Consider the following 20,933-nt stretch of genomic DNA (forward strand, 5'->3'; position numbering starts at 1 on the left):
GACTTCCATTAAAGCTTCAAGTCCCCTTATAAAAATATAATATTCATCCTTTAAATCTAGAACTGTTCAGATTTTTTTTATCAGATCATCCCTTCGGACATTGTTTTGTATTAAAAAGTACAAAAACCATCCTGTAATAGTCCTGTGCAGCCATAGCTGGGACCCCACTCATTTCTTTAGTGTACTACACCTGCAGTAAAATTATGTGATCTGGAAGACACATTATAGTTTTTCATAAAGGCAAAACTATGATCGCAAAAATCTGTGAAAATATTTATCAAAGTGTCATTAAAAAACGGTTGGAATATTTTTAAATGCATTCATGACCCCAAACATGCAAAAATGAATGTATGAGGATTAAATGCAAGGAGTCAGTTGTGAAAGATAATGCAGACTGGAGACTGGTTCCTGCATAATCATTGAAAATTAACTTCACCTGTTCCATCATTAGAAAATATTCTTTAAAGTTGTAAGTCTTAGTTATCTCAAAGGAAAAAAAGAAAAGAAAAGAAAAAACTACACCTTTATGATACTTCCTGGACCAGATCTACCACAGGGGTAACCCCGGCATGTACCCAGTAGTGTGGCCAGATTGGTTGGTTTCACACCCAATTGGGTGGTTTTGAATGCTATTTTGATGGGCAAAATTTGTTGCGGGTGGGTGTACATAATTTGGGTGGGTTTGGGGGCAGCTCAGCTGTGTTCCTTAATGACATACATCTCAAAGAGAGACGTGGATCAGGGGAAGAAGGTGAGCCAGTGCCTCACCTGTAAGCATCCTCATTTTGCTCTGGCTGACTGCAAAAGTGGCAGAGGAAATTTAAAATGCCTCAAAGTTGGATTTTTAATGAAAACGGGAAGTAATAAAAAATGGGTGATCAATTACTGCTAATTACAGTTAATTAATCACTGATTAACTTCTTGGTTTTTTTTTGTTAGGTTTGGTGGCTTTTAGATGACTTTTAGGGTGGTAATCTTTGACTATCTGGCAACACTGGTGCCCAGAGGTCCTCAATATTAAAGAATCCACAGCATAAGTGCTAAAACACAAAAGAAGATATAAATTATATTTTTAAATACTGTGGGCTTAATTTACCAAGGATTTGTAGTGTAAATACTTGTTACCTCACGCAAAAACAAGCAGCACCTGGATTAGTTGGCCTAATAAGCAGCAAGTTACATGCCTCAAATTGTTTTATTTGGTTAAAATTCTTACACAGAGCAAAAATGAAAAAGTGTAAATATAGGTTCCTGCAATGTAACAGTAAATAAGCGTAGTTTCACAGAAGCTTGATAGCTTCTGTGAATACTCAATTCTGTTAATAATAATAGAAAATTGTTGCTGAAATTTTTTTTTCTGACAGTTTTTTCTAGTATATTTTGTGAATTCTGAACCTTTTTTTTTAAAGAAAGTGACTCTTTGCACTTAATTTTCGAAATACTGCCAGTGCTGATCCTTTTTCTTGGCGGCACGGATGCGGAGAAAGGTTGGGAATATGGTGGCGGTTGGGGTTAGGGTTAATACATGTGACCAACAACAAAATTTGGCCTTGGACACACTTACAATATGTGCAGAAAATGCATCAAAGTGCATCTTGTGAAATTCCATCCGTTTTTGTGCTTTGTCAAATGTACAAACGTGTGATGCAGGGGTCGGGAACCTATGGCTCGCGAGCCATATATGGCTCTTTTGATGGTCACATGTGGCTCGCAGACAAATCTTTAATTATAGTTTTTTTTTTTTCATTAGACCAGTCCTTCTCGGGTGCGATGCGATGCCAGAGGCGCGCAGTAGTAGCGGTGCTTAGAGAGAAAAATCTGCGCCAGCGCTATCAGTTACTATTATCTATTATTTCACAGAGTTTGTACCAGCTGGAAACCTGTGAATTGACGTGCCTAAAACTACGCGCTCCCGTCTCTGAGAAAGAGCGCGCAGATGCGGGGACGGGATGTGTGAGGGAGAAAGCAGAGGGTGGGGCTGAGGTGTTCTGGGGACAGGCAGCCCCACCTGTCCCCAGACGTGTAAGTGTGTGTTTGGCTCCGTATCTGCATGTGAGCAGTCTGTCTCACATCTACAGAACATTCAGACCTACGATGACGTTTAAAGTCTCAACGCCTGAACGAAGCAGAAACTCACCACGTATCAACCAGACTAGACCATCAGCAAAACTACCACGAGAAATACTCATCATTTATTAGCAAAGAATCCACAGACTTATTGTACTTTAAAAATGTTGAAATTAAATCAAATGCACACATTCATTTGTATATTTAGTTTTAAACAAATTGTCGCGGACTGAGTTGGATGGCTGTTGGGCCGCGTTAAAAGTTCTGGAGTTCATTGAACGCGTCAAGCAGAGATCTGATTGGCCCTCAGTTCTGTCGCTCAGCCTGTTGTTAGGTAGTTTGGACCAATGGGGTTCAGCTATGGGCCGAATAAGGGAAATGGGAGGGCTGCAGCGGGAGCAGGGGAATATAAAGTTGGGAGAATCGCTCTCGTGTCGGCGGGAGAGATTCAGGAGTTGCTGAATTAATTGAACGGCGTTTGTTGCGGTCTGCAGTAATCGGAATAAAGAACTTTAAAAGAGGTTAAGTCTCCGTGCCTCAGTGTGGGGAAGGGACACTACATTATTGTATGGCTCTTTCGAAATTACATTTCAAAATATGTGGCATTTATGGCTCTCTTGGCCAAAAAGGTTCCCGACCCCTGGTGTGATGGATATCAGCCTTAAACCTGCTACCTTTAAAAATTAGACCTGCAGTATTGTCATCTTTATGTTTGTATTTCTCTGTCTATACTGAGGAAATTCTTATTGTCCTTTACAGTTGGAGCTCTGTAGTCTTTGTATGTTAAAGGTAATGATGCATTGACATTTTTTTTATGTCCGTTCACTTCTCACATTAGTCAATAATCAAATTAACCAATTATCCCTAATTAGTTTAAGGACAGAAAAGAGATAGTATTACTGATTTTCTGAAGAGTCCACATCTAACAGTAACATTTGAGCCAAACCCTCAAGTAAAGGCTTCAATAACTCAATAGACATCCACTAGTGGGCAAAGAGCAGGATGCCCTGCTGTAACTGAAAGGTTATATTCATTATCGTCACCTGCAAAGCGGCCTGTGCAGCCAGCCAGGCAGTCTGTGTGATTTATAGCTGCTCCCTCCAGGCGTTCAAGTCAACCACCATCCTTACTGCTCAAAATCTAAGTAACGAGTCTCCTTCTAAAGATCTGCATCTGTCTTCTGTTTTTTTCTCCAGTAAATATTGCCAACAGTCAGGAATGGACGCTGAGCAGATCCATTCCAGAGCTGAGACTGGTGAGTGGATCAGCACTTTAGTTTCTTTTTTTTTATTCTGACATGTTTGAATAAAGTGGACAATTTTTTAAAAACAAAGCAAATTTTTGGGCAAATCTAAGAATTTAAATATTTTGTAAACAATAAATGGAAATGATGTTTAATTATAAAATACACTTTTGTTACCTAGAGATGCAATGAACAGTCTGCTTGCTCTTTGTCATGTCATCAGTTAAACAAAATGTGTCCATCCAAATGTAGTTTTATGTCTTGTTTTTCTTACAAAATCAAACTTTTATGCTGTGTAAATTAATTCAGCATTTTATGTAAAACAGACTAGCAGAAGCATCATTGCATGTATTACCTTTCCAGTCATCATCATTTTACAGCGTATATCAGACCAGAATATTTATATAATCAATACATTGTGTGAGTATGAATCAAAAAAGGACCAATGCTATTGCTGAATATTAAAAATAGTTGAATTAAGGGAGTCTGAATAAGTCAAAACCATAAAAAAACGTAATGGGAGCTGGTTCTGGACCTCGTCCAACAGTTAAAGGGGAAGATTTCTGGCTGAATGCTGCACATTAGAAGCAAATCTAAGTGGCTCCATCTGTAAGTATGAAACATGATCAGGGAAAGCAATGCAATATTGTGATCCCAGTGGCTTTAGGAGGAAATCCAGGCCATTTTTGAGATGCCCAGGTGTTGAAAATAAATACTTTTTTAAAATGTATACTTGAGGGAGGGGTAATCATAGTTATTTGCTAAAAATGATTGTCTACTTGTAGCCTGAGCTTTGAAACTCTGGATCATGAGCTCAACTGAAAAATGTCTTTCCCCTTTAAAAATCTTCTATTATTTTAATTTTTTTAGTTGCAGGAACTTCAAGTCTAACGAGAGGAACTGCAAGTCGTGGTTTTAAAGTTTAACTGGCACTAGCAGTTATATTTGATGAGATGCACTGTGTATTTTGCACGATGACTGACCCTGCATGAACGCATGTTTACTTCCTCTCTCTCTTAGGGTATTCTGGGAAGTCTGAAAAGTGGCAAGTCAGCGCTGGTTAACAAATACGTCACAGGCATTTATGCTGCAGTTGAGAAGCCTGATGGTAAGAAATGTAAACAGAAGTTTTTCAAAAGTGTATTTTTACACTGCAGCCTGACGTGTGATGTCTGTCACGCAGTTGAATAACTCGTCCGTTTCTGTCATCATCCTCGACAGGTGGGAGGTACAAGAAGGAGGTGTCGGTGGACGGGCAGAGCCATTTGTTACTGATCCGGGAGGAAACTGGGCCACCTGATGGACAGGTGCCTCTTTGTGTGTTTGTGTGTGAGACAGGAGTCCACAAAGAACATAATAACGTGAGACACCATTAGTTGCAAAGTTCTAACATCCCCCCACCTCCTACTTTCTTTTTTCCAGTTCAGCAGCTGGGTTGATGCGGTGATCCTGGTCTTCAGTCTGGAGAATGAAGCCAGTTTCCAGGAGCTCTACCAGCTCTACAGCCAGCTCAGCGCTCACCGCTCAGACATCCCAGTTATCGTCGTGGGCACCCAAGGTTAGAGAGATCCTGACACTGAAGGAGACACAAAATATGCCAATAAGCGTTGATTTCTACTTAAATTAATTCCCACTCACCTTGAATGCTCCACATTTGCATTTCCAGAACGCTAAATTAAAATTTTTTATGGATTGTTTTGCTTCGCTTTCTCAGACTTCACGTCACTGAAAACTCCTGGAGATGTTTTGAAAGAAGTTGGAAATTTGTGATGCTATGAACACACTGAGCATCTGCAGCGTGTTCAAGAACCTGCATTCGGCGTGTTTAGCATATGGTGTTCACACTGGACCGTCCCAATCCGACACTAGTGCATTGGTTCACTGTTGGAAGAGGCCTGGTGTTAAACGTTGAAGTGTTGTGAATCTTATGAAACTTGCTTCAGGCTTTTTGTTACAGCTCCATTCCGATCCATGAAAGACTCGGTGTCAGATAATTCCAGCCATGGACAAACAACAATTATTAATTTATCCTCTAGGATCACTTTACACTAGTTTGCACTAGTTTTACCTCAATGGAAATGCGCTTTGTAAGTAGAGCCTGAAAACGGACTCAAAACTTGTATGGCAATGCATGATCTCGAGTTTTTAACGCAGAAGCCTGTAACATGTTTTTACTTAGACTTTTCATTGGAAGTGGCCACTTGAATGTGCGTTGCTGAGACCAGTGTGAACAAAGCATAAGAAGTTGTGTATTTCTCCGTCTAGATAAGACCTGTCAAAGGCCAGTGAAGTACAAGCTGAAGAACTGTGTTGTATATCAGCCAGAGAAGGGACCAAAGCATTGAAATTCTCGTGTGGAAGATTGACAAATGGCTAGAATTACCATGAAACACTGAGAAAACATGAAGTTTCTTTGAGACGATCACGAGATGAGATGATGACCATGTTTTACATCCTGAAGGTGGGTCCTGAAACACCAGAATCGTGGGCAGCTCTGCTCTCTTTAGGGCTTCTGACTCCAGTTAAGTCATAAGTTGCGATGTAAGCTTTTTAGAGCCGATACAACAGTAAATGACTGTTCACAGACTAAATTTTGCTGTTTAGGTCTAATGATTGATGCAGGGCTTTAATAGCTTTCTTTTAGTCAAGGTTCAAACACCTTGGTAATCAGTTAATGTGCTTTGACAAAAGCATGCTGGAGAACATGCATTTGGACAGGGCTTGTGCAATGGATTGGCACCAAAGGAGGGTTAGACTGAACCAGTCACGGTTGGTTATGCAGTCTCGAAAAACTGTTTGCCGTTTTCATCCTCTGCTTCCTTTCCACTTCTGGTCTGTTCAGACAAAATAAGCAGCACCAACCCTCGGGTGATTGAAGATCAGCGAGCCCGGCAGCTCTGCATTGACGTGCGCCACTCGCTGTTTTATGAGACCTGCGCCACCTATGGTTTCAACGTTGACAGAGTGTTTTCGGAGGGTGAGCTCCCTCTTCTGACATCCCCCACAGAGGGCCAGGATGATAGGGTGGAAGAGTGAAATGGCTGCTGTGTGTTTTCAGCCGCTCAGAAGATTGTTGCCCAGAAGAAGCAGGCGGCACTGCAGGCATGCAAATCTCTGCCCAATTCACCCAGCCACTCAGGAGGCTCCACACCTGGATCGGCGTCACTCCCCGGACAGGTACCATGCCCTCACAGCTCTGAGCTTTACTGGGGGGAAGGCAAACATCAACAGCATTATAGGCAGTGTTTTTAAACCCCAAGCAGGTCTTTTCAACTCTTAGACCATTTTGGAACCAAAGCACGCTTCAGCACATTTTCAGCACGTTATTATCATAACGAGATGAATTAAAACATATGAACACACATAAAAAAAGGAGTGTTCTTAAATAATATACAGAAGTTGTGTTTTATACAAGAAAACATATTTTTTATAATATATTTTATTCCCCAACTTTTATGTTTTATTCAATATTTTCTTTATTTGGAATGTTTAGATCAAAAGACTGGTCAGATTTTCCATCATGACCTGTAAGGGGTGAACAGAGATGTTTGATAGGAAGGGATCATGTGGTTGTCAAATAGCTGGAGTTAGAGGAAAATGGACATTTTAAGCCCCCCACAATTTTGAGAAGAGACAAAATTGGTTTGGCTGGATTATACAGTCAGATCATCTCCACAAAGCTGAATGTAGCTTTGTATCTTGCAGGTTTGAAAGGGCACATGAAAATAAAAAAACAGGATCATGGACAATCTGATCTGATCTAAACAAACCACTGTACCCAGACTGCCCAAAAACGTTCATTGTTTTTCTGGAAGAAATGTGTCAAAACACAGCAACCAGCATTCTATTTCCTGAGTGTGAGACTGGATAGTGTCAAACCAGCTTTATTTGCCCCCAAAACTTCCAACGATTCAGTTTGCAAGCATCAAACTTAGACTACAAATCAAAAACTTAAGGTGTTTTTTTTTTTTTGCTGTGATATCTTAAATGTAATGTTGTTTATTTATTATTTGCTATGCTTTTCTTAATTGTCGTTGTGATCTTTTATATGTTTTTGCGTTGAGTTGTTTGTTCAGGCAATTTGCACTTCAGGGCCAGCAAAAAGAAAAAAAACCGGGTGAATTCATTGAGGAATGATGGCCAATAAATCCCAGTTTCCTGTGTGGTTCTTCCAGTAAAAGAGTCGTCACGCCTGTGAATTAGAAATATAATTTTCACATGTAGATCGAACTCTTTGGAGAACAGACATCTATTCACTGGTTAGATCATCTTTTATGTCAGCTTTGAGATTCTGACGGCTCAATCTGCTGATCATGGAATTACACTTTGTATTATGCAAGATCTAAAATAATCAAAACAATTAAACAAAAAGCTGAATCAGGTAATTAAAATCTTAAATATAGTTTTGCACTCAATAAAAAAAAAACATTCAAATGATCCTCATGCATGATGATAAACATCTTGTGCTGTTGATTGATCTTCACTTGCCTCCAGAGAATCAGTTTCATTTTTCAACTCATCCTCACTCTGCATTTCCTCCCTCTCGCCTCCATTCCCATTTCCCTGCCTGCATAATCACCTCCTCCTGCTCCTCTCAGGCCAGTAATGGCCTCAGTGGTGGCTACGCCTGCTCCCTCCCCTCCACCCCCGTGGTGAGTCATAGGGAGCTGCGGGTCACTCAGGTAGATGGTGGAGGGAGTGTCAGCTCTCGTTCACTGAGGGGCATCCCCAGAAGGCCCTCCCTCTTTAAGGTCAGTCGCTGTTGGTGTCTCACACCTTTCATTCTCCCATCATTTCACCCACATCTCATCCATTCAGCCCTGTCTTCCTGTAGGATGTCTGTAAAACACGGTTCTGCTGTGTGTTTCAGAAAGGGGACCCGGATAGGAAAGCGGGTGATGCCAAAGGGGACCAAAGCAGTGTGAGAGGTGTTCCTATCAAGCAGGTTTGCGTCTTTTTTTGACAGAAAGAACTCTGTAAAATGGCCGTAAATGTGCTGTTATTTGCTTCCAGAACCGTGTGAACCATTTCTGTCTTCAGAAAAAAAAGCTGTCTTTTTCTTTCAATGTTATACAAGAGACAACTCTTTCTTCTCGCTTAGAATTATTCTATTTATAAGTGTTTTTGCCATTCTGGTCTTAGTCTTTGATACGCTGCGGCACTTTGAAGAAGAACTGTTCACTCTAAATTTAGGCAAAGTCAGATATGTGTGTGCTAAATCCTCTTTGTTTTCAACAGGGCATCCTCTGGAAGAGAAGTGGTAGCTCTCTGAATAAAGAGTGGAAGAAGAAATATGTTGCCCTGTCCAACAACGGCACGCTGTCTTATCACTCCAGCTCCAATGTAAGAGAACAGCCCACGCTGATCGATACAGCCGTAAAACCCGGCAAAGCATCAGCAATCCGGAAGATAGTGTTCAGCGGGGGGACATTATCTGCAGATCTCCAAATTAAACCCCACCTCTAAAGAGGCATTCTGATTTGTCGTCTCTGGCTGAATTTAGAGCAGCATGGCACGAGTCTCAGCCAATATTTCACTATTATGCCTCCAATGAAAAGCAGATGAGTTTTAAATTTGAATCGATTACAGCTGACACGGCAAAAATGCTGAACAAGATAGAAAATATTATTTTATATGCACTCATGAGGGCATCTCAGCTGACAATGAGATGCAACCATGTTTGCAGAGGCTGGATTTTTGAGTCAAGCCAGCCTCTCAACTCCACCCTCAGGTGGAGGAGGTGCTTCTATTAGAACTGGATCAAAGCATAGTGACTTCAGAAACTCAAAATGTTTGCTTTAAAGCACAACAAATGTTTTTTTTCACCTCAGGTTTTTTTAATATTCTGAGCCAAAAATAGACGTTTGTACTGAACCATCAAAATAAATGTTTTTATAGAAAGATTTTAAAATCCAAAATCCAATTACAGTATGTTGAAGGGTTATAGAATCTTTTTTTTTTAATAGAATACGGTAGATGGAGGTCCAAAGTGCAAAGGAAAGCAAGCTAGTTTTTATTTAATTCAAAACAAATGAAGCCATTTAAGGATCAAAGTAAGATCCATATTTATTAACCCTTCAGCAGCAGGCTCAACCAAATGGTTGAACAAAATCTGAAACCGTATTTTAAAACCCACCGATTGTGTGTACTAATCACCCTTTGAAAATCATAAGAAATTAAAAAGAAATACATTTTTTCTTGGTGGTGCTAATAAAGGGTTAGGAAGAAAGACAGACTTGAAATTTGTTTATCAATTTGGCGATGAGATCGCTGTGGTGACGGAGAATCATTGGAGCATGTTTTGCAGATAGAGTGTGACAGGAAGAAGATTGATCTCAGTTCCTTTCCGGAGATCCAAACGATCTATACAGAATGCTGAAAACAGAACAAGAGAAGGGAAAAGAGTAGTTTTGTAATACTAATTGACAACAGGCCTCATTAATAGACAATTTAAAATGACACCAATCATGCAAATGTCTTGACGAAGTAAAAGCTTTTCGTGGCAGCAATGCAACTTTTGAAGTTTTGTTTGTATTTAACCTCTTGAGAGTTGGCGTCCACATGAATGGACATCACATTTTGGGTTCTATTACTTCTTTTTTCACTTTTGGCTTCTCCCATCAGGGGTTGCCACAGCGAAACAACCCTTCCTTGAGGATGAGTCACATGGGGTAACTTGGCAATGTTTTTACGCCGGATGCCCTTCCTGATGCAACCTTCTCAATTGGGACCGGCACAGCAGCAGAGAAGGGAATAGGGAGCAGCCTGGATTTGAACCCTGGTTTCACGGATGGAAGGCGCCGCAAACCCGCACAAGCTAAACCGGCCCCATTTTGGGTTCTATTACTACATTAGTTAATTCTGCTATAAAGACCTATTTGATGCAAAATCAACTTTTTGAGCTTTTGAGTGTGTTTTAACGTTAATTCCTCATAAAAATCAACCCCAAAGCGGTATTTTGATCATTTCATGAATCTCTGAGTATTCCTCTAAAACCTGTGCTCTGAGCACCAGCTCCTCCCAATCCACAAAAACGAGAGGGTTCTCACATTGTGATGTAGATAAGTGAGGAACAGGCCCTTCCAGGAAGAGTCTGCAGCTAGCAGTGATCGGCTAAATGATTTTGTAAGGCTCCGCAGTTTGCGCGTTGATCTTTGCAAATGTTTGGATGTTGTTTGTTTTTATGGGGGAAAAGCCAAGGCTGGCTCTAGGTTGACATCATGAAATGGGCGGTCCCTACAAGGAGCAAAAGCCGTTGCTTCAGAGATCGATTTGTCTTTCTTTCGGGTTGGTAAAGAGCTCAGCTGAAATAATAATAATATTAATAATAATACATTTTATTTAAAAGCGCCTTTCAAAACACCCAAGGTCACTGTACAATAACTAATATATTATAATTATAATTATATCCATGATAATATATTATCATGGATATAGTCTACTCTGAAAGGCTTAAGAAAAGCATAAAATAGGCCCTTTAACTGGGGCCCTGTGACCATGTTTGTAGAAGGTTGGCTCAAAAATGAACTTGGGTCTTAAGAGGTTAAAGACCATTTGGTACTCAGGTGTTTCTAGCTGTTAGACATACGTTTCAGTACTTCTCAGTGTTAGTTATGCAATACTGGTGAATGCCGTATACTCATATAGCGCCTTTCTGCCTACAAGGCCCAAAGTGCTTTACAGTCACAGACCCATTCACCCAGTCACACACACATTCACACACTGGTGGTGACAACCTCCCACCAGAGGTTGCCCAAGGACACATTGACTCATGGGCGTGCAAGGTGGGAATTGAGCCTGCAATCTTACGATCATGGGTTAGCTGCCCCACCGCTGCACCACGGCTGCCCCAGATACATACTCAGATGTTGTTAAAACTGACGAAAGAAAAAAAGAAAGAGTGGCAGCTCTGACTGGCTGTAAGTGTTAAACAAAGCCAGTGAAGCATTTTCAAGAGTTCATGTTCGTGTTTATAGTTCAAAATCTAAACTAGAACACAACCTGGGGGCTGATTTTCTGCTCTGACAGATCAAGCAAATGCACCAACCCACCAAAAAGGAAGAAAAACATCTGCCTTTTGCAGCAATATATGGAAATTTATTCTGGCCAATTAATACTGTTGTCAGATTATAAAATGCTGTTAACAATTAATTAGTAAAAAATTGTGCTGCTTTGTTTGTGTGTGCTAAGAAAAGCAAATATTGCTTTAATAAGCAAGGATCAACAGTTGATCACATAAGCCATCTTTACTTTATTCAGCTTTGATTACGAGGTCATTCTTTCTTCTAACTTCCAAGATAAATATCAGTATAAACCTGTATTAACTGCTAAGCAGCTGCAGAATCATGAACTGACTCATCAAACATTAGTAGTTCATAGACTGTCAACGCAATCTGAAAAGAAATGGATCTAAAGAACAGAGTTTGTTATAAGGATAAGGAGTTAGAGCTACTTGTGCATTAGCTTCCCACTAATGTGCATTAGTGTTTTCTGCTTCACTGCATATGGTTGGCTTGGGGTCAGGGTTCAGGCATATTTCCCTACAGATTGTTTTTAAATTGTGAAGAGGTTTTGTGGCTGCAATAATAATAGCAGAGTAAACAAAAACTAGGAAATGCATGCAGCAGCAGGATGCTAATGTCATTTGTGGGATGCTAATGCACAAGTGCCTAAATAGTTACGTCCGTTCCTGAAAAATGTCCTGGTTTCCATACTGTAACACTAAGATAATCACATTATTAATTTACCCGTGATGCCTGTAAGACTGTCAAAGGTAAACATCTTTTCTGCCGTTTTCAGGACTATACCCAGAATACCCACGGAAAAGAAATTGACTTGCTGCGTGTGACAGTGAAGGTTCCTGGGAAACGTCCTCCAAGAGCGGTTGCACCTGCAGGACCCTCACCTGTCCCTTCAGGCGCTGTACCTGGAGTTAACGGGCTGAGCAAGGAGCTGACAGCAGCTGACAGCAGTGGCACAGGTGTGTCTGCTGCTCCGCATGGGAGCCGAGTCCACCCATCAGTGCCCACATTCACATGCATGATATTTCAAGAAGTACTGCAACTTTTTTTAGAAATGCTGTAGCCTGCATACATTTTAGTCTGAAAAAAACGTGTAAATTATACTACAGTCATAACGATCTAATGAAAATTGTGTTTTTGGTGTTTTTTTGCATGTTCTTATAGCGTTTTTCCTGATAATGAAGGACACATTTTAAGAAATTTAAGCTTAAAATTGCATTTCTGAGTAATTTTTTTTTTACATTTAAATCGTAAATCAAGAACAAATGAAAACTATCTGTTTGAAAAGAACCTGATTTGTGACAAATTTACACACAAACTCCCTCCGTCTTGCCATTTCCACTCATCCACTTGTAGACGACTAGATCCACGTTGTTGTTTTTTTTTATCCAAATTATTTTTATTTTTTTCTCAGCCTGGTAGAAATACAACACAGTGTAACACCATCCGTTTGCATCATGCAGTATCATATTGCACACATCAGCCAAAACGTTCCTCATTGGAGAGTAAAACCGAAAAGGATACACTCTGATACTGATTAGTTTGTGAAACGATGCCTTCATTCACATCAAGTCCATTTAAATTTCTCCTCCTGTGGTCAACAGTTCCTCAGTTGTGTCCAGCCACTCTGTCTGTGGTCGATGACCACTCTGGTGCTTTGTCTCCTCAAAGAGGCGAGAAAGGGCTTCAGCGCTGCCCCTCCTCACTGTCCACTAAAGCACAGAGCATTGGTAAAGACCGTCCAGATCACAGGCTTCCATACATTTCTGCTGCTTTTTCACGTTTTTTTTTGTTGGCATGTCAGATGGCCTAGAAGGAACAGCTGGTCCTTTTGCTGGAAAAGACCCCAACCAGGCATCTCCAATGAGTGACAGGAAGAAAAATAGGCGGAAGAAGAGCATGAATCAGAAGGGAGATGTGGCTGCAGGACAAGCGGAAGGTAACCAAAGCACAACTGCCATCGGCACATGATAAGCACTGACTGTACTGTTTTTTCAAAGATTGCAACTTAATTCACACTTCTATTTGCTGGAAACAACCTTTTCTTTCGCAGCCTTTCCGTTCTCTAATGAGAAACTGTGTCTGTCTCTGAAGACTTCTTTGCAGCTTATTGTTCACGTCTGTATCTTTCCTCCCTCCTTTCCTGTGCTTATCTCTCGCCCTGCAGCGAAACGCAAAATGTGGAAATTAAAGAGCTTTGGTAGCTTGAGAAACATTAATAAGACAGGTAATGTTCCAGGGTGACAGTCAGCATCTTCCATCTTCTGTTTTCATTTTCTGTGGCATTTCCTGCCTGCACTCCATGCATGAGCTGCTAAATTGACTTGTTACTGTTGTAAAAACTGCAGCATTTTCTGCTTCACCTTCTGTCAAAACCTTCATGCTGTTTTGTATGTTCCCTCATTGGTTTTAGCACTCATCCACCATGTGACTAGAGTGTGCAGAGGCAGATCTCATCATGGTTTCACTCGTATCTCTTGCAGAGGAGGAGAATGCAGACTTTATCATAGTTTCATTTACTGGACAACAATGGCACTTTGAGGCTCAGAGCCAGGAGGACAGGGACTCGTGGGTGTCAGCTATCGAGAGCCAGATCCTGGCGAGCCTGCAGTCGTGTGAGAGCGGCAGAAACAAGGTGAGACCATTCACCTTTCCAGAGAACCTTTTTCATTTCTTCAACAGTTTATTGTCCTACTATTCTAAAAGATGCAATTAGGAAATTTAGCCTGTTTGGTAAAATCAATGGCTATTTTGATAGATCTGTTGCACCATCCAAAATGCCTTTAGTGGCTGTTACAACACAAAAGTTATTTTCATGGTTTCCAGAAAGTTTGCAGATCTTAATGTATCTGGTTTGGGATATTTCTTCGAACCACCAGGTCTTCATGATTCTAGTCCAGGAGTCCACAGCCTGTGGCTCCGGAGCCACATGTGGCTCTTTGACCCCTCCTTTATGACTCTCTGGTTGGAGAAAAATACAAATGTTTTTCATTTTAAAAAGAAAAGTATTTTTCAGATTACGTAAAAAGCAAAACATGAGAGCCAGATGAGTCAAATTTCATTCAACAGTTGAAGTACAGTACATACAGATCCCTCTAGCAGGCTCCTGACTACAGTACCCATCATGCTCCAACAAGCCATCAAGCGGTGCGGTTTTGTAGTTTATTAGAGTTAACATTTTTACAGATTTTTGAGCGCCGTGCACCACAGAAAATTAATTTGAGGCCAGTAACCACAACCATATTCATACTTAAGGTAGATTATTAGGTGGACTTTCTATTCTTGAACAAAATTCAAGGAGTTTAAGTGTCAAACAATATGGTGAGGGTCACTAATTAGTTGTGATTTCATTTTAGTTTTTTATATTTACAAAGTTTTAGGTGGGACACACCAACAACAATAAAACCAGTTTGTATAGTTTTGTTTGTTTTAAATCACTGTTGACGTCACACTAAATACAACTACATTTGCTGCATTGAGATGATCTTTTAGGGTGTCTTTTAATTTGAAAAGGAAGTCCTGTGAAGCTCTGTCAAAAGTCATAAACTACAGTATGTCCCATTTCATCATTTCATGATTCTCTTTTTATGTTTTATTTATTTAAAGAAACAATAATTAATCATATTAACAATAACATAAATACAAATCAGTGGCTTATTTTTCTGAAGGGTGAAGTAAGACTGTGGCTCCCACTGGGTTGTGGTCAGTGAGAAATCGACCTTTAAGTGATGAAAATGGCAGACCCCTGTCCTTTTATTATCAGACGTAGCTGTTGTTCTTAAGTCATTCTCCTGTTTTGTTTTAGTTTGGTTTCATGGTAAATTTCAATTTGACGCCTTAACTCTTACCTTGTAGTTTGCTGGTTTTATGAAGATTATTGCTGTTCTTCACAGAACAAAAGGCAGGTGTCAGGCCTGAAAACCACAATAGGGAAAATTAGGAGATATTTCTAAATTACTGTGTCTAGATCAATCCATAAATTGCAGCAGCCACTTTTTATTGTTGTATTCAGTCTTTTATTTGTGTAAAATTAATATTCTTTATGCTAAAAACATACACAGAGCATTGAAGTTTAAATAGTTTGTCCAATCATTAAGATCAACTTGTTTACTTTTTGTTTTTTGTCATTTAAACAATAGAGAGTTTTGATTAATTTGTTGATACCATTGATGTTCTGTGGAATATTTGGCTCCTGCACCAACATGCATTCATTGATTGGAATATTTTTTTAAACCTTTTCTTTTTTTTTTAAGAAATGATTTTTCTCAGACTGAATAGAAACTTGGAATAGAAAAGTAATTTAGCGGAGTAATTTAGTAGGAGTGTTCTTTTTTGCAGCTTGGAACACTGTTTTTCAAAAACGAATTTTCAACAGGGGATTCCTGTTTTCTGATCCCCCCCTGAATCATTTCATTAATCAGGATTTTGGATGTTGAGTAGTGGGCACCCTGTTAGCCGAAGCGGTGGCCGGGCGTGCGGTGCTGGAGGGTCGGTGGAATGGAGGGGGTTACTGTGTGGCGATGCGGGGCAGGGGTGGGGTGACGTGTGTGTGAGGGTGCATGGGTGGGCTACAGGCCTGGGGGGCTACCAGTACCCGCTGGGGCTCACCCTCCCTTTTGCAGAGTGGGAAGGGCAGGGGGGGGGGGGGGGGTAAGGGAGGAGGGGTTGAGGAATGTGTTAGGTGAGGGGGCTGTACAGCAGGGGTGTCAGATGGTTTAATCCGGCCCACCCACGAAGAGTAAAAATCATAAGGATGTTTAGTTTGTCAACATAAGTGAATTTGGATAAGTGGGAGGAAACAAAGCCCACACAGACACGGGTCTGTCAGGTAATAAGGTTGACCCAACAAACCAACGTGCCGCCCTGTTTTTTCAAGCGCTAATTATAGATTCACAGCCAAAATCTCTGTGTACTTAGCTTCTGAAATCCTTAATCTTTCCCAGTGTTTAGTGTGGTGACATGTATCTATACCTGAGAAGTGATTCAGTGAATCCAAAGCTAAAGGTCAGGTCAGATAAGGCTTTAAGGACTTTGAAAGATCCACACCATCTATGCAAGTGAATTTGGTCTCCTGTAGGGGGCCTCCTCTGCACCCAGCTGGGTGGGTGTGTGTGCCCCCCCCCCCGGCTGCGTGGGTCCCGTTGCCGTGGGTGCTCCTGGATTCGGGGGTCTCCCCCTCTCTTCTGGTCTGGCTGGTTGGGCTGGCGAGGATCTGGTTCCCCTAACGATCACATGGTTCACTTAGGCAGTGTGCGTGTCGCTCCACCCCCACGTGCACACCGTCAAACTGCTCCCTGTCTGCTTTATCCCTCCTCCTAACCCATAGTGTATTAATGGACAGATATCTTCTGCTTAACTTTCTGTCAGAATTTCACGTTTGGATATAATATTTGTGTTACTGTTTCACAGTAACACAAATATTATATCCACGGAGGCCGTGGTGCAGCGGTAGGGCGGTCGACCCATGATCGTAAGATTGCAGGTTCGATTCCCGCCTTGCACGCCCACGTGTCGAAGTGTCCTTGGGCAAGACACTGAACCCTAACTTGCCTCTGGTGGGAGGTTGGCGCCAGTGTTTGGCAGCGGAGCCGCCATCAGTGTGTGAATGTGTGTGTGCATGGGTGAATGGGACTGTGACTGTAAAGCGCTTTGGGCTTTCGTAAGAAGGTAGAAAGCGCTATATAAGTATACGCCATTTACCATTACCATAGCTTAAAATAATAACCTATTCAAATTAGCAACTCGGCACTTGTATCCCCTCACTTTCTCCCCCTCCCTGTTTTTTTAATTTTTCCTTCTACCCCCCCCCCCCCCCCCCCCACACACACACACGTACACACACACACACACACACTTCCCCCCTCTAGAAAAAATAAATAAAATAAAATAAATGACATGTATGTTAATGTATTTGCAGGCACGGAGGAGCAGTCAAAGCGAGGCTGTGGCGCTTCAGGCCATCCGAAACGCCAAGGGAAATGGTCAATGTGTGGACTGTGAGGCACCCAGTGAGTTCCTGAACTACTGCCTGTACTCCTACCGTATAGCACCACCTACAGTTGCCAGAGCTTAACATGTGCTGCTTGTTTGTACTGTCTTCACCCATGATTTTTCATGGGTTTGCGTGCCGTGACCTGTGACCCCCGTCTTTTTCCTGCAGATCCAACATGGGCGAGTCTCAACCTGGGCGCCCTGATCTGCATCGAATGCTCAGGGATCCACCGGAACCTGGGAACTCATCTGTCTCGTGTTCGCTCGCTGGACCTGGACGACTGGCCTGGAGAGCTCACACAGGTCCTGGCTGCCATTGGAAACCACATGGCCAACAGCGTGTGGGAGAGCTGCACGCAGGGCCGGATCAAACCCACACCTAACGCCACACGGTGGGTTCAACAAGCTGGCCAGGTTCAGAGATAACGGAGCTTTGGTTTGAAGAGCAAACAGGAAGGGATTCTGGGTATATTATTAACAACAGTCTTTACCATTTAAAAAATACTCAAGTTTTTTCTTACTAGAAATTTCATCTATTTTATGCAGGCTGTGATATTTTTTCTCATAAAGAGTTGAGCACTTTTTATTATTTATGATGTTAAGCCGTTATCATGTTCCCCAAAATGCTTGCATGATCATTTCTTTTTATTCACATCAATGAGTTACACGTTTTTGACCAAATCATAAAATCCCTGATTTTTATTCTTAAACTCATCACTATTAAAAAGGCGAATAGATCTGATTCCTTCTTAACAGTTGTTAAAATAAAAACATTTCACCATCTGCAACTTTTCAACATTTTTTCACTGTTTTCATTCCACCAGAGAGGAAAGAGAGTCCTGGATTCGAGCAAAGTACGAGCAGCGCGCTTTCGTGCCTCCTCTGCCGTTGCCCTCAGGGAACCTGGAGGACAGCATGTCGGAGCTGCTGCTGACTGCAGTGACTGAGAGAGACCTGCTCAGGCTGCTGCTTCTCCTGGCCCACAGCACCAAGGATCAGGTCAACACTCAGCCAGCTGGATCGTCTTCGTTTCCTCGGACGGCTCTCCATGCTGCTTGTCAGCTGGGAGATGTAGTCATGACCCAGCTCCTTGTCTGGGTGAGTTTTCATTGCCTAAAATTCAGACACAAAGTATGAGATTTGTTTCACTGATCAGACCCCCCCCACCCCCCCCACCAGTGTACTCTCAAATGTAAGAAACCACATCTTTCTACAGATTTTCTGCCATATTTTGTAACCATATGAATTGGTCCTCTTTGAGCCCCACCCACAGATGTCCACTGGGTCTTGGTTCAGGTCAAATAAAAGGCCAGTTCGGATACTCCATTGTGTTTTACTTGTTTGAACTGTTTTTTGGCTCTATGCCCTGTTGGAAGACCCATGAACACCATTATAGTCTTGAGATTTTTTTGATCATCACATATTCAGATGCAGCAGCCCAGCCCCGTACCATAACAGTGCCTCCTCCAAGTTTCACAACAGGAACCATTTTCTTTGCTTTGTAAGCAAATAAACTGTAACTGCAACTGTAAAATGACCAGATTTGTCAAAAAACTGCAGGTTTCTTTAATCTGTCCAAAGGATTTTCCCTCAGAAGCTCAATATGGTTTGTCACTAATTCCAGCCTGGTTTTAAATGTTTTGCTCCAGACATTTTGTCTCCTTTGGTTGTTAAGTCAGCTTATAAAAAGCAACAGATGGTTTGTTCTGACACTGTTGTCCCTTGACCCATCTGGTTATAAAAAAACATGAGATTAATTGGTTTTAAATCGGATTTTATGGAAAATGCGTATAGAAAAAGCCCTCCTTTGGAGCCTGTTGGAATATATTGCATATTGCTTAGAAAACACACCAGAAATAAAAAAACATTGTTATTAAGTTAAATTTCTGCACTGACATAGAGCTGAGTTACACTCACCACCACATGTCTCACCCTGTGTGAGACATGTGGTGTGTACTCAATCCACACATGGGATGAAATATCTGGTTTGTGTCCCCTCCCCCCTGCAGTATGGGATCGATGTGAAGGCAAAAGACAACCAAGGCCAGACACCCATGATGATCGCCAGGAAAACAGGGAGCAAAGGCTGCATCGATATTTTGCTCCAGCACGGATGCTCGAACGAGGCCTCCCCCACCACCGCCACTCCCATCCTGTCCCGCCGCTCCAGTACTGCCAGCCTGGGCCGATCCAGCTCCAAGAAGCGCGTGTCGTAGCCGAAGACGACGAGGCATGAGCATCTGCAGAGGCTGGAGGACGGTTATAGCTCAGAGACCTTTAGGAGTCTGGGCTCAAACAGATGAGGGCTGTGGTGGAGAGCGATCCCAGGACTGCTGCATATCATAATGAAAATGTTGTTTGTGATGACTGAACAACATATCAAACATCAAAGCAATATCCATGGAGTTGATCACAAACATGTCGCAGAAATGCTGTAGTAGTTGACCTCATTTCAAAGTGACTCGAGTTTAAGTGTAACGGTCTTCTGTATTTTTTAGCGCACACACCCTGCTGCTTCTGTTTCACTTCCTCCTGAAGAAGTGCAATAATCAAGCTGCAGTGATGAAGAGCAACAGGTTGATTCAGCATCTTTTGACTGCACGCTTACTGCTGTGAAAGAGGCTTTTGTTGTGACAGGACCAAATGTTTTCCATTTTACAGATAAACCATAAACCTACAATATATCAACTTGTGTTCCATACGAGCGCCTCAGCTTCGCTGGTGAAAAACCTTATTCAGTCACGAAGCGGCTAAGAAAAGTTAACTGAAAGTTGATGAAAAACAAAATAGTTTGGAATAGGAAATGAGTTAATGTTCTGATCACAGGTCAAAGACGTCAGGATTAATATTGCTGTAAATGTACCGATACTACATAAGTAAAGTTTAAATATGTGATGAAAAAAAACAACAACAAAAAACACAATTTTGTAAATGATTTCTTACTGGTAGCTTTGAAAAAACGTTTGTTTTCATCGTATTTTATAATTTGTTGGTTCCTTACATATCATAAATCAGTGAGCAGATGGTCTGACATGTGTAACCTCATGCTAGAAGTTTTTTTTTTTCTGATGCTGGGAGTCTACACGACAGTGTCATTTACAGTTGTATTACTGTTGTATGGGTCATGATTTACATGTGAAGTGTGAAGCAGTTGTGGGTGTCAGTGTTTCTCCTGACACCATCTGAAGCCTTCGTGAAATAAAAGAAATGGTCATCAGAATCAAATTAAACTTTTTTCTTAGCATTAACATGAGTGTTTTCTTTCTTGTATCTGTCTCTGTTAATACAGTAGTTAATGTATCATACTGGGGGGCCGAATGTAAAAATTAACCTCATGAAAATTATGTGACAATTTTACCACATTTAGACAAAGACTAAATATAAATCTAAATGTTAAATGTGATTTCTCTTCTATCTAGATAGTGTGTTCCCTTCGTGGCGCTGTACTCGAATGGGACCGGCCCTACGGTCAAAGGTGCACACATGGCAGATCTACTAGATCAGGGGTCGGCAACCCATGGCTCCGGAGCCACATGTGGCTCTTTCATCCATCTCTTGTGGCTCCCTGTGACTTTGGAAAATAATGAGTATTTTATAATAATTAAATTTTA

General features: G+C 41.4%; 1 protein-coding gene across 6 annotated transcripts in view; it reads left to right on the forward strand.

Annotated features, from left to right (window-relative positions):
• LOC101155689 (arf-GAP with GTPase, ANK repeat and PH domain-containing protein 1) overlaps nucleotides 1-20,570 on the forward strand; it is a 31,443-nt gene extending 10,873 nt beyond the window's left edge. For 3 of the 6 annotated variants that reach the window (XM_023956931.1, XM_023956927.1, XM_023956930.1), the window contains exons 2-19: nucleotides 3,264-3,322; nucleotides 4,331-4,418; nucleotides 4,532-4,617; nucleotides 4,733-4,868; nucleotides 6,153-6,287; nucleotides 6,369-6,487; nucleotides 7,909-8,061; nucleotides 8,181-8,255; nucleotides 8,549-8,653; nucleotides 12,110-12,290; nucleotides 12,936-13,061; nucleotides 13,136-13,270; nucleotides 13,499-13,558; nucleotides 13,815-13,966; nucleotides 17,249-17,339; nucleotides 17,492-17,714; nucleotides 18,147-18,420; nucleotides 19,332-20,570. In XM_023956931.1, the coding sequence (XP_023812699.1) occupies nucleotides 3,264-3,322; nucleotides 4,331-4,418; nucleotides 4,532-4,617; nucleotides 4,733-4,868; nucleotides 6,153-6,287; nucleotides 6,369-6,487; nucleotides 7,909-8,061; nucleotides 8,181-8,255; nucleotides 8,549-8,653; nucleotides 12,110-12,290; nucleotides 12,936-13,061; nucleotides 13,136-13,270; nucleotides 13,499-13,558; nucleotides 13,815-13,966; nucleotides 17,249-17,339; nucleotides 17,492-17,714; nucleotides 18,147-18,420; nucleotides 19,332-19,538 (2,405 nt within the window). In that variant the 3' untranslated portion in view covers nucleotides 19,539-20,570. The remainder of the gene's footprint in view (nucleotides 1-3,263; nucleotides 3,323-4,330; nucleotides 4,419-4,531; nucleotides 4,618-4,732; nucleotides 4,869-6,152; nucleotides 6,288-6,368; nucleotides 6,488-7,908; nucleotides 8,062-8,180; nucleotides 8,256-8,548; nucleotides 8,654-12,109; nucleotides 12,291-12,935; nucleotides 13,062-13,135; nucleotides 13,271-13,498; nucleotides 13,559-13,814; nucleotides 13,967-17,248; nucleotides 17,340-17,491; nucleotides 17,715-18,146; nucleotides 18,421-19,331) is intronic. The other 3 variants (XM_023956932.1, XM_023956928.1, XM_023956929.1) reach the window with 2 other exon arrangements.
• Nucleotides 20,571-20,933: the final 363 nt, after the last annotated feature.

Source organism: Oryzias latipes, chromosome 7, assembly GCF_002234675.1.
Source record: "Oryzias latipes chromosome 7, ASM223467v1".
NCBI lineage: Eukaryota > Metazoa > Chordata > Actinopteri > Beloniformes > Adrianichthyidae > Oryzias > Oryzias latipes.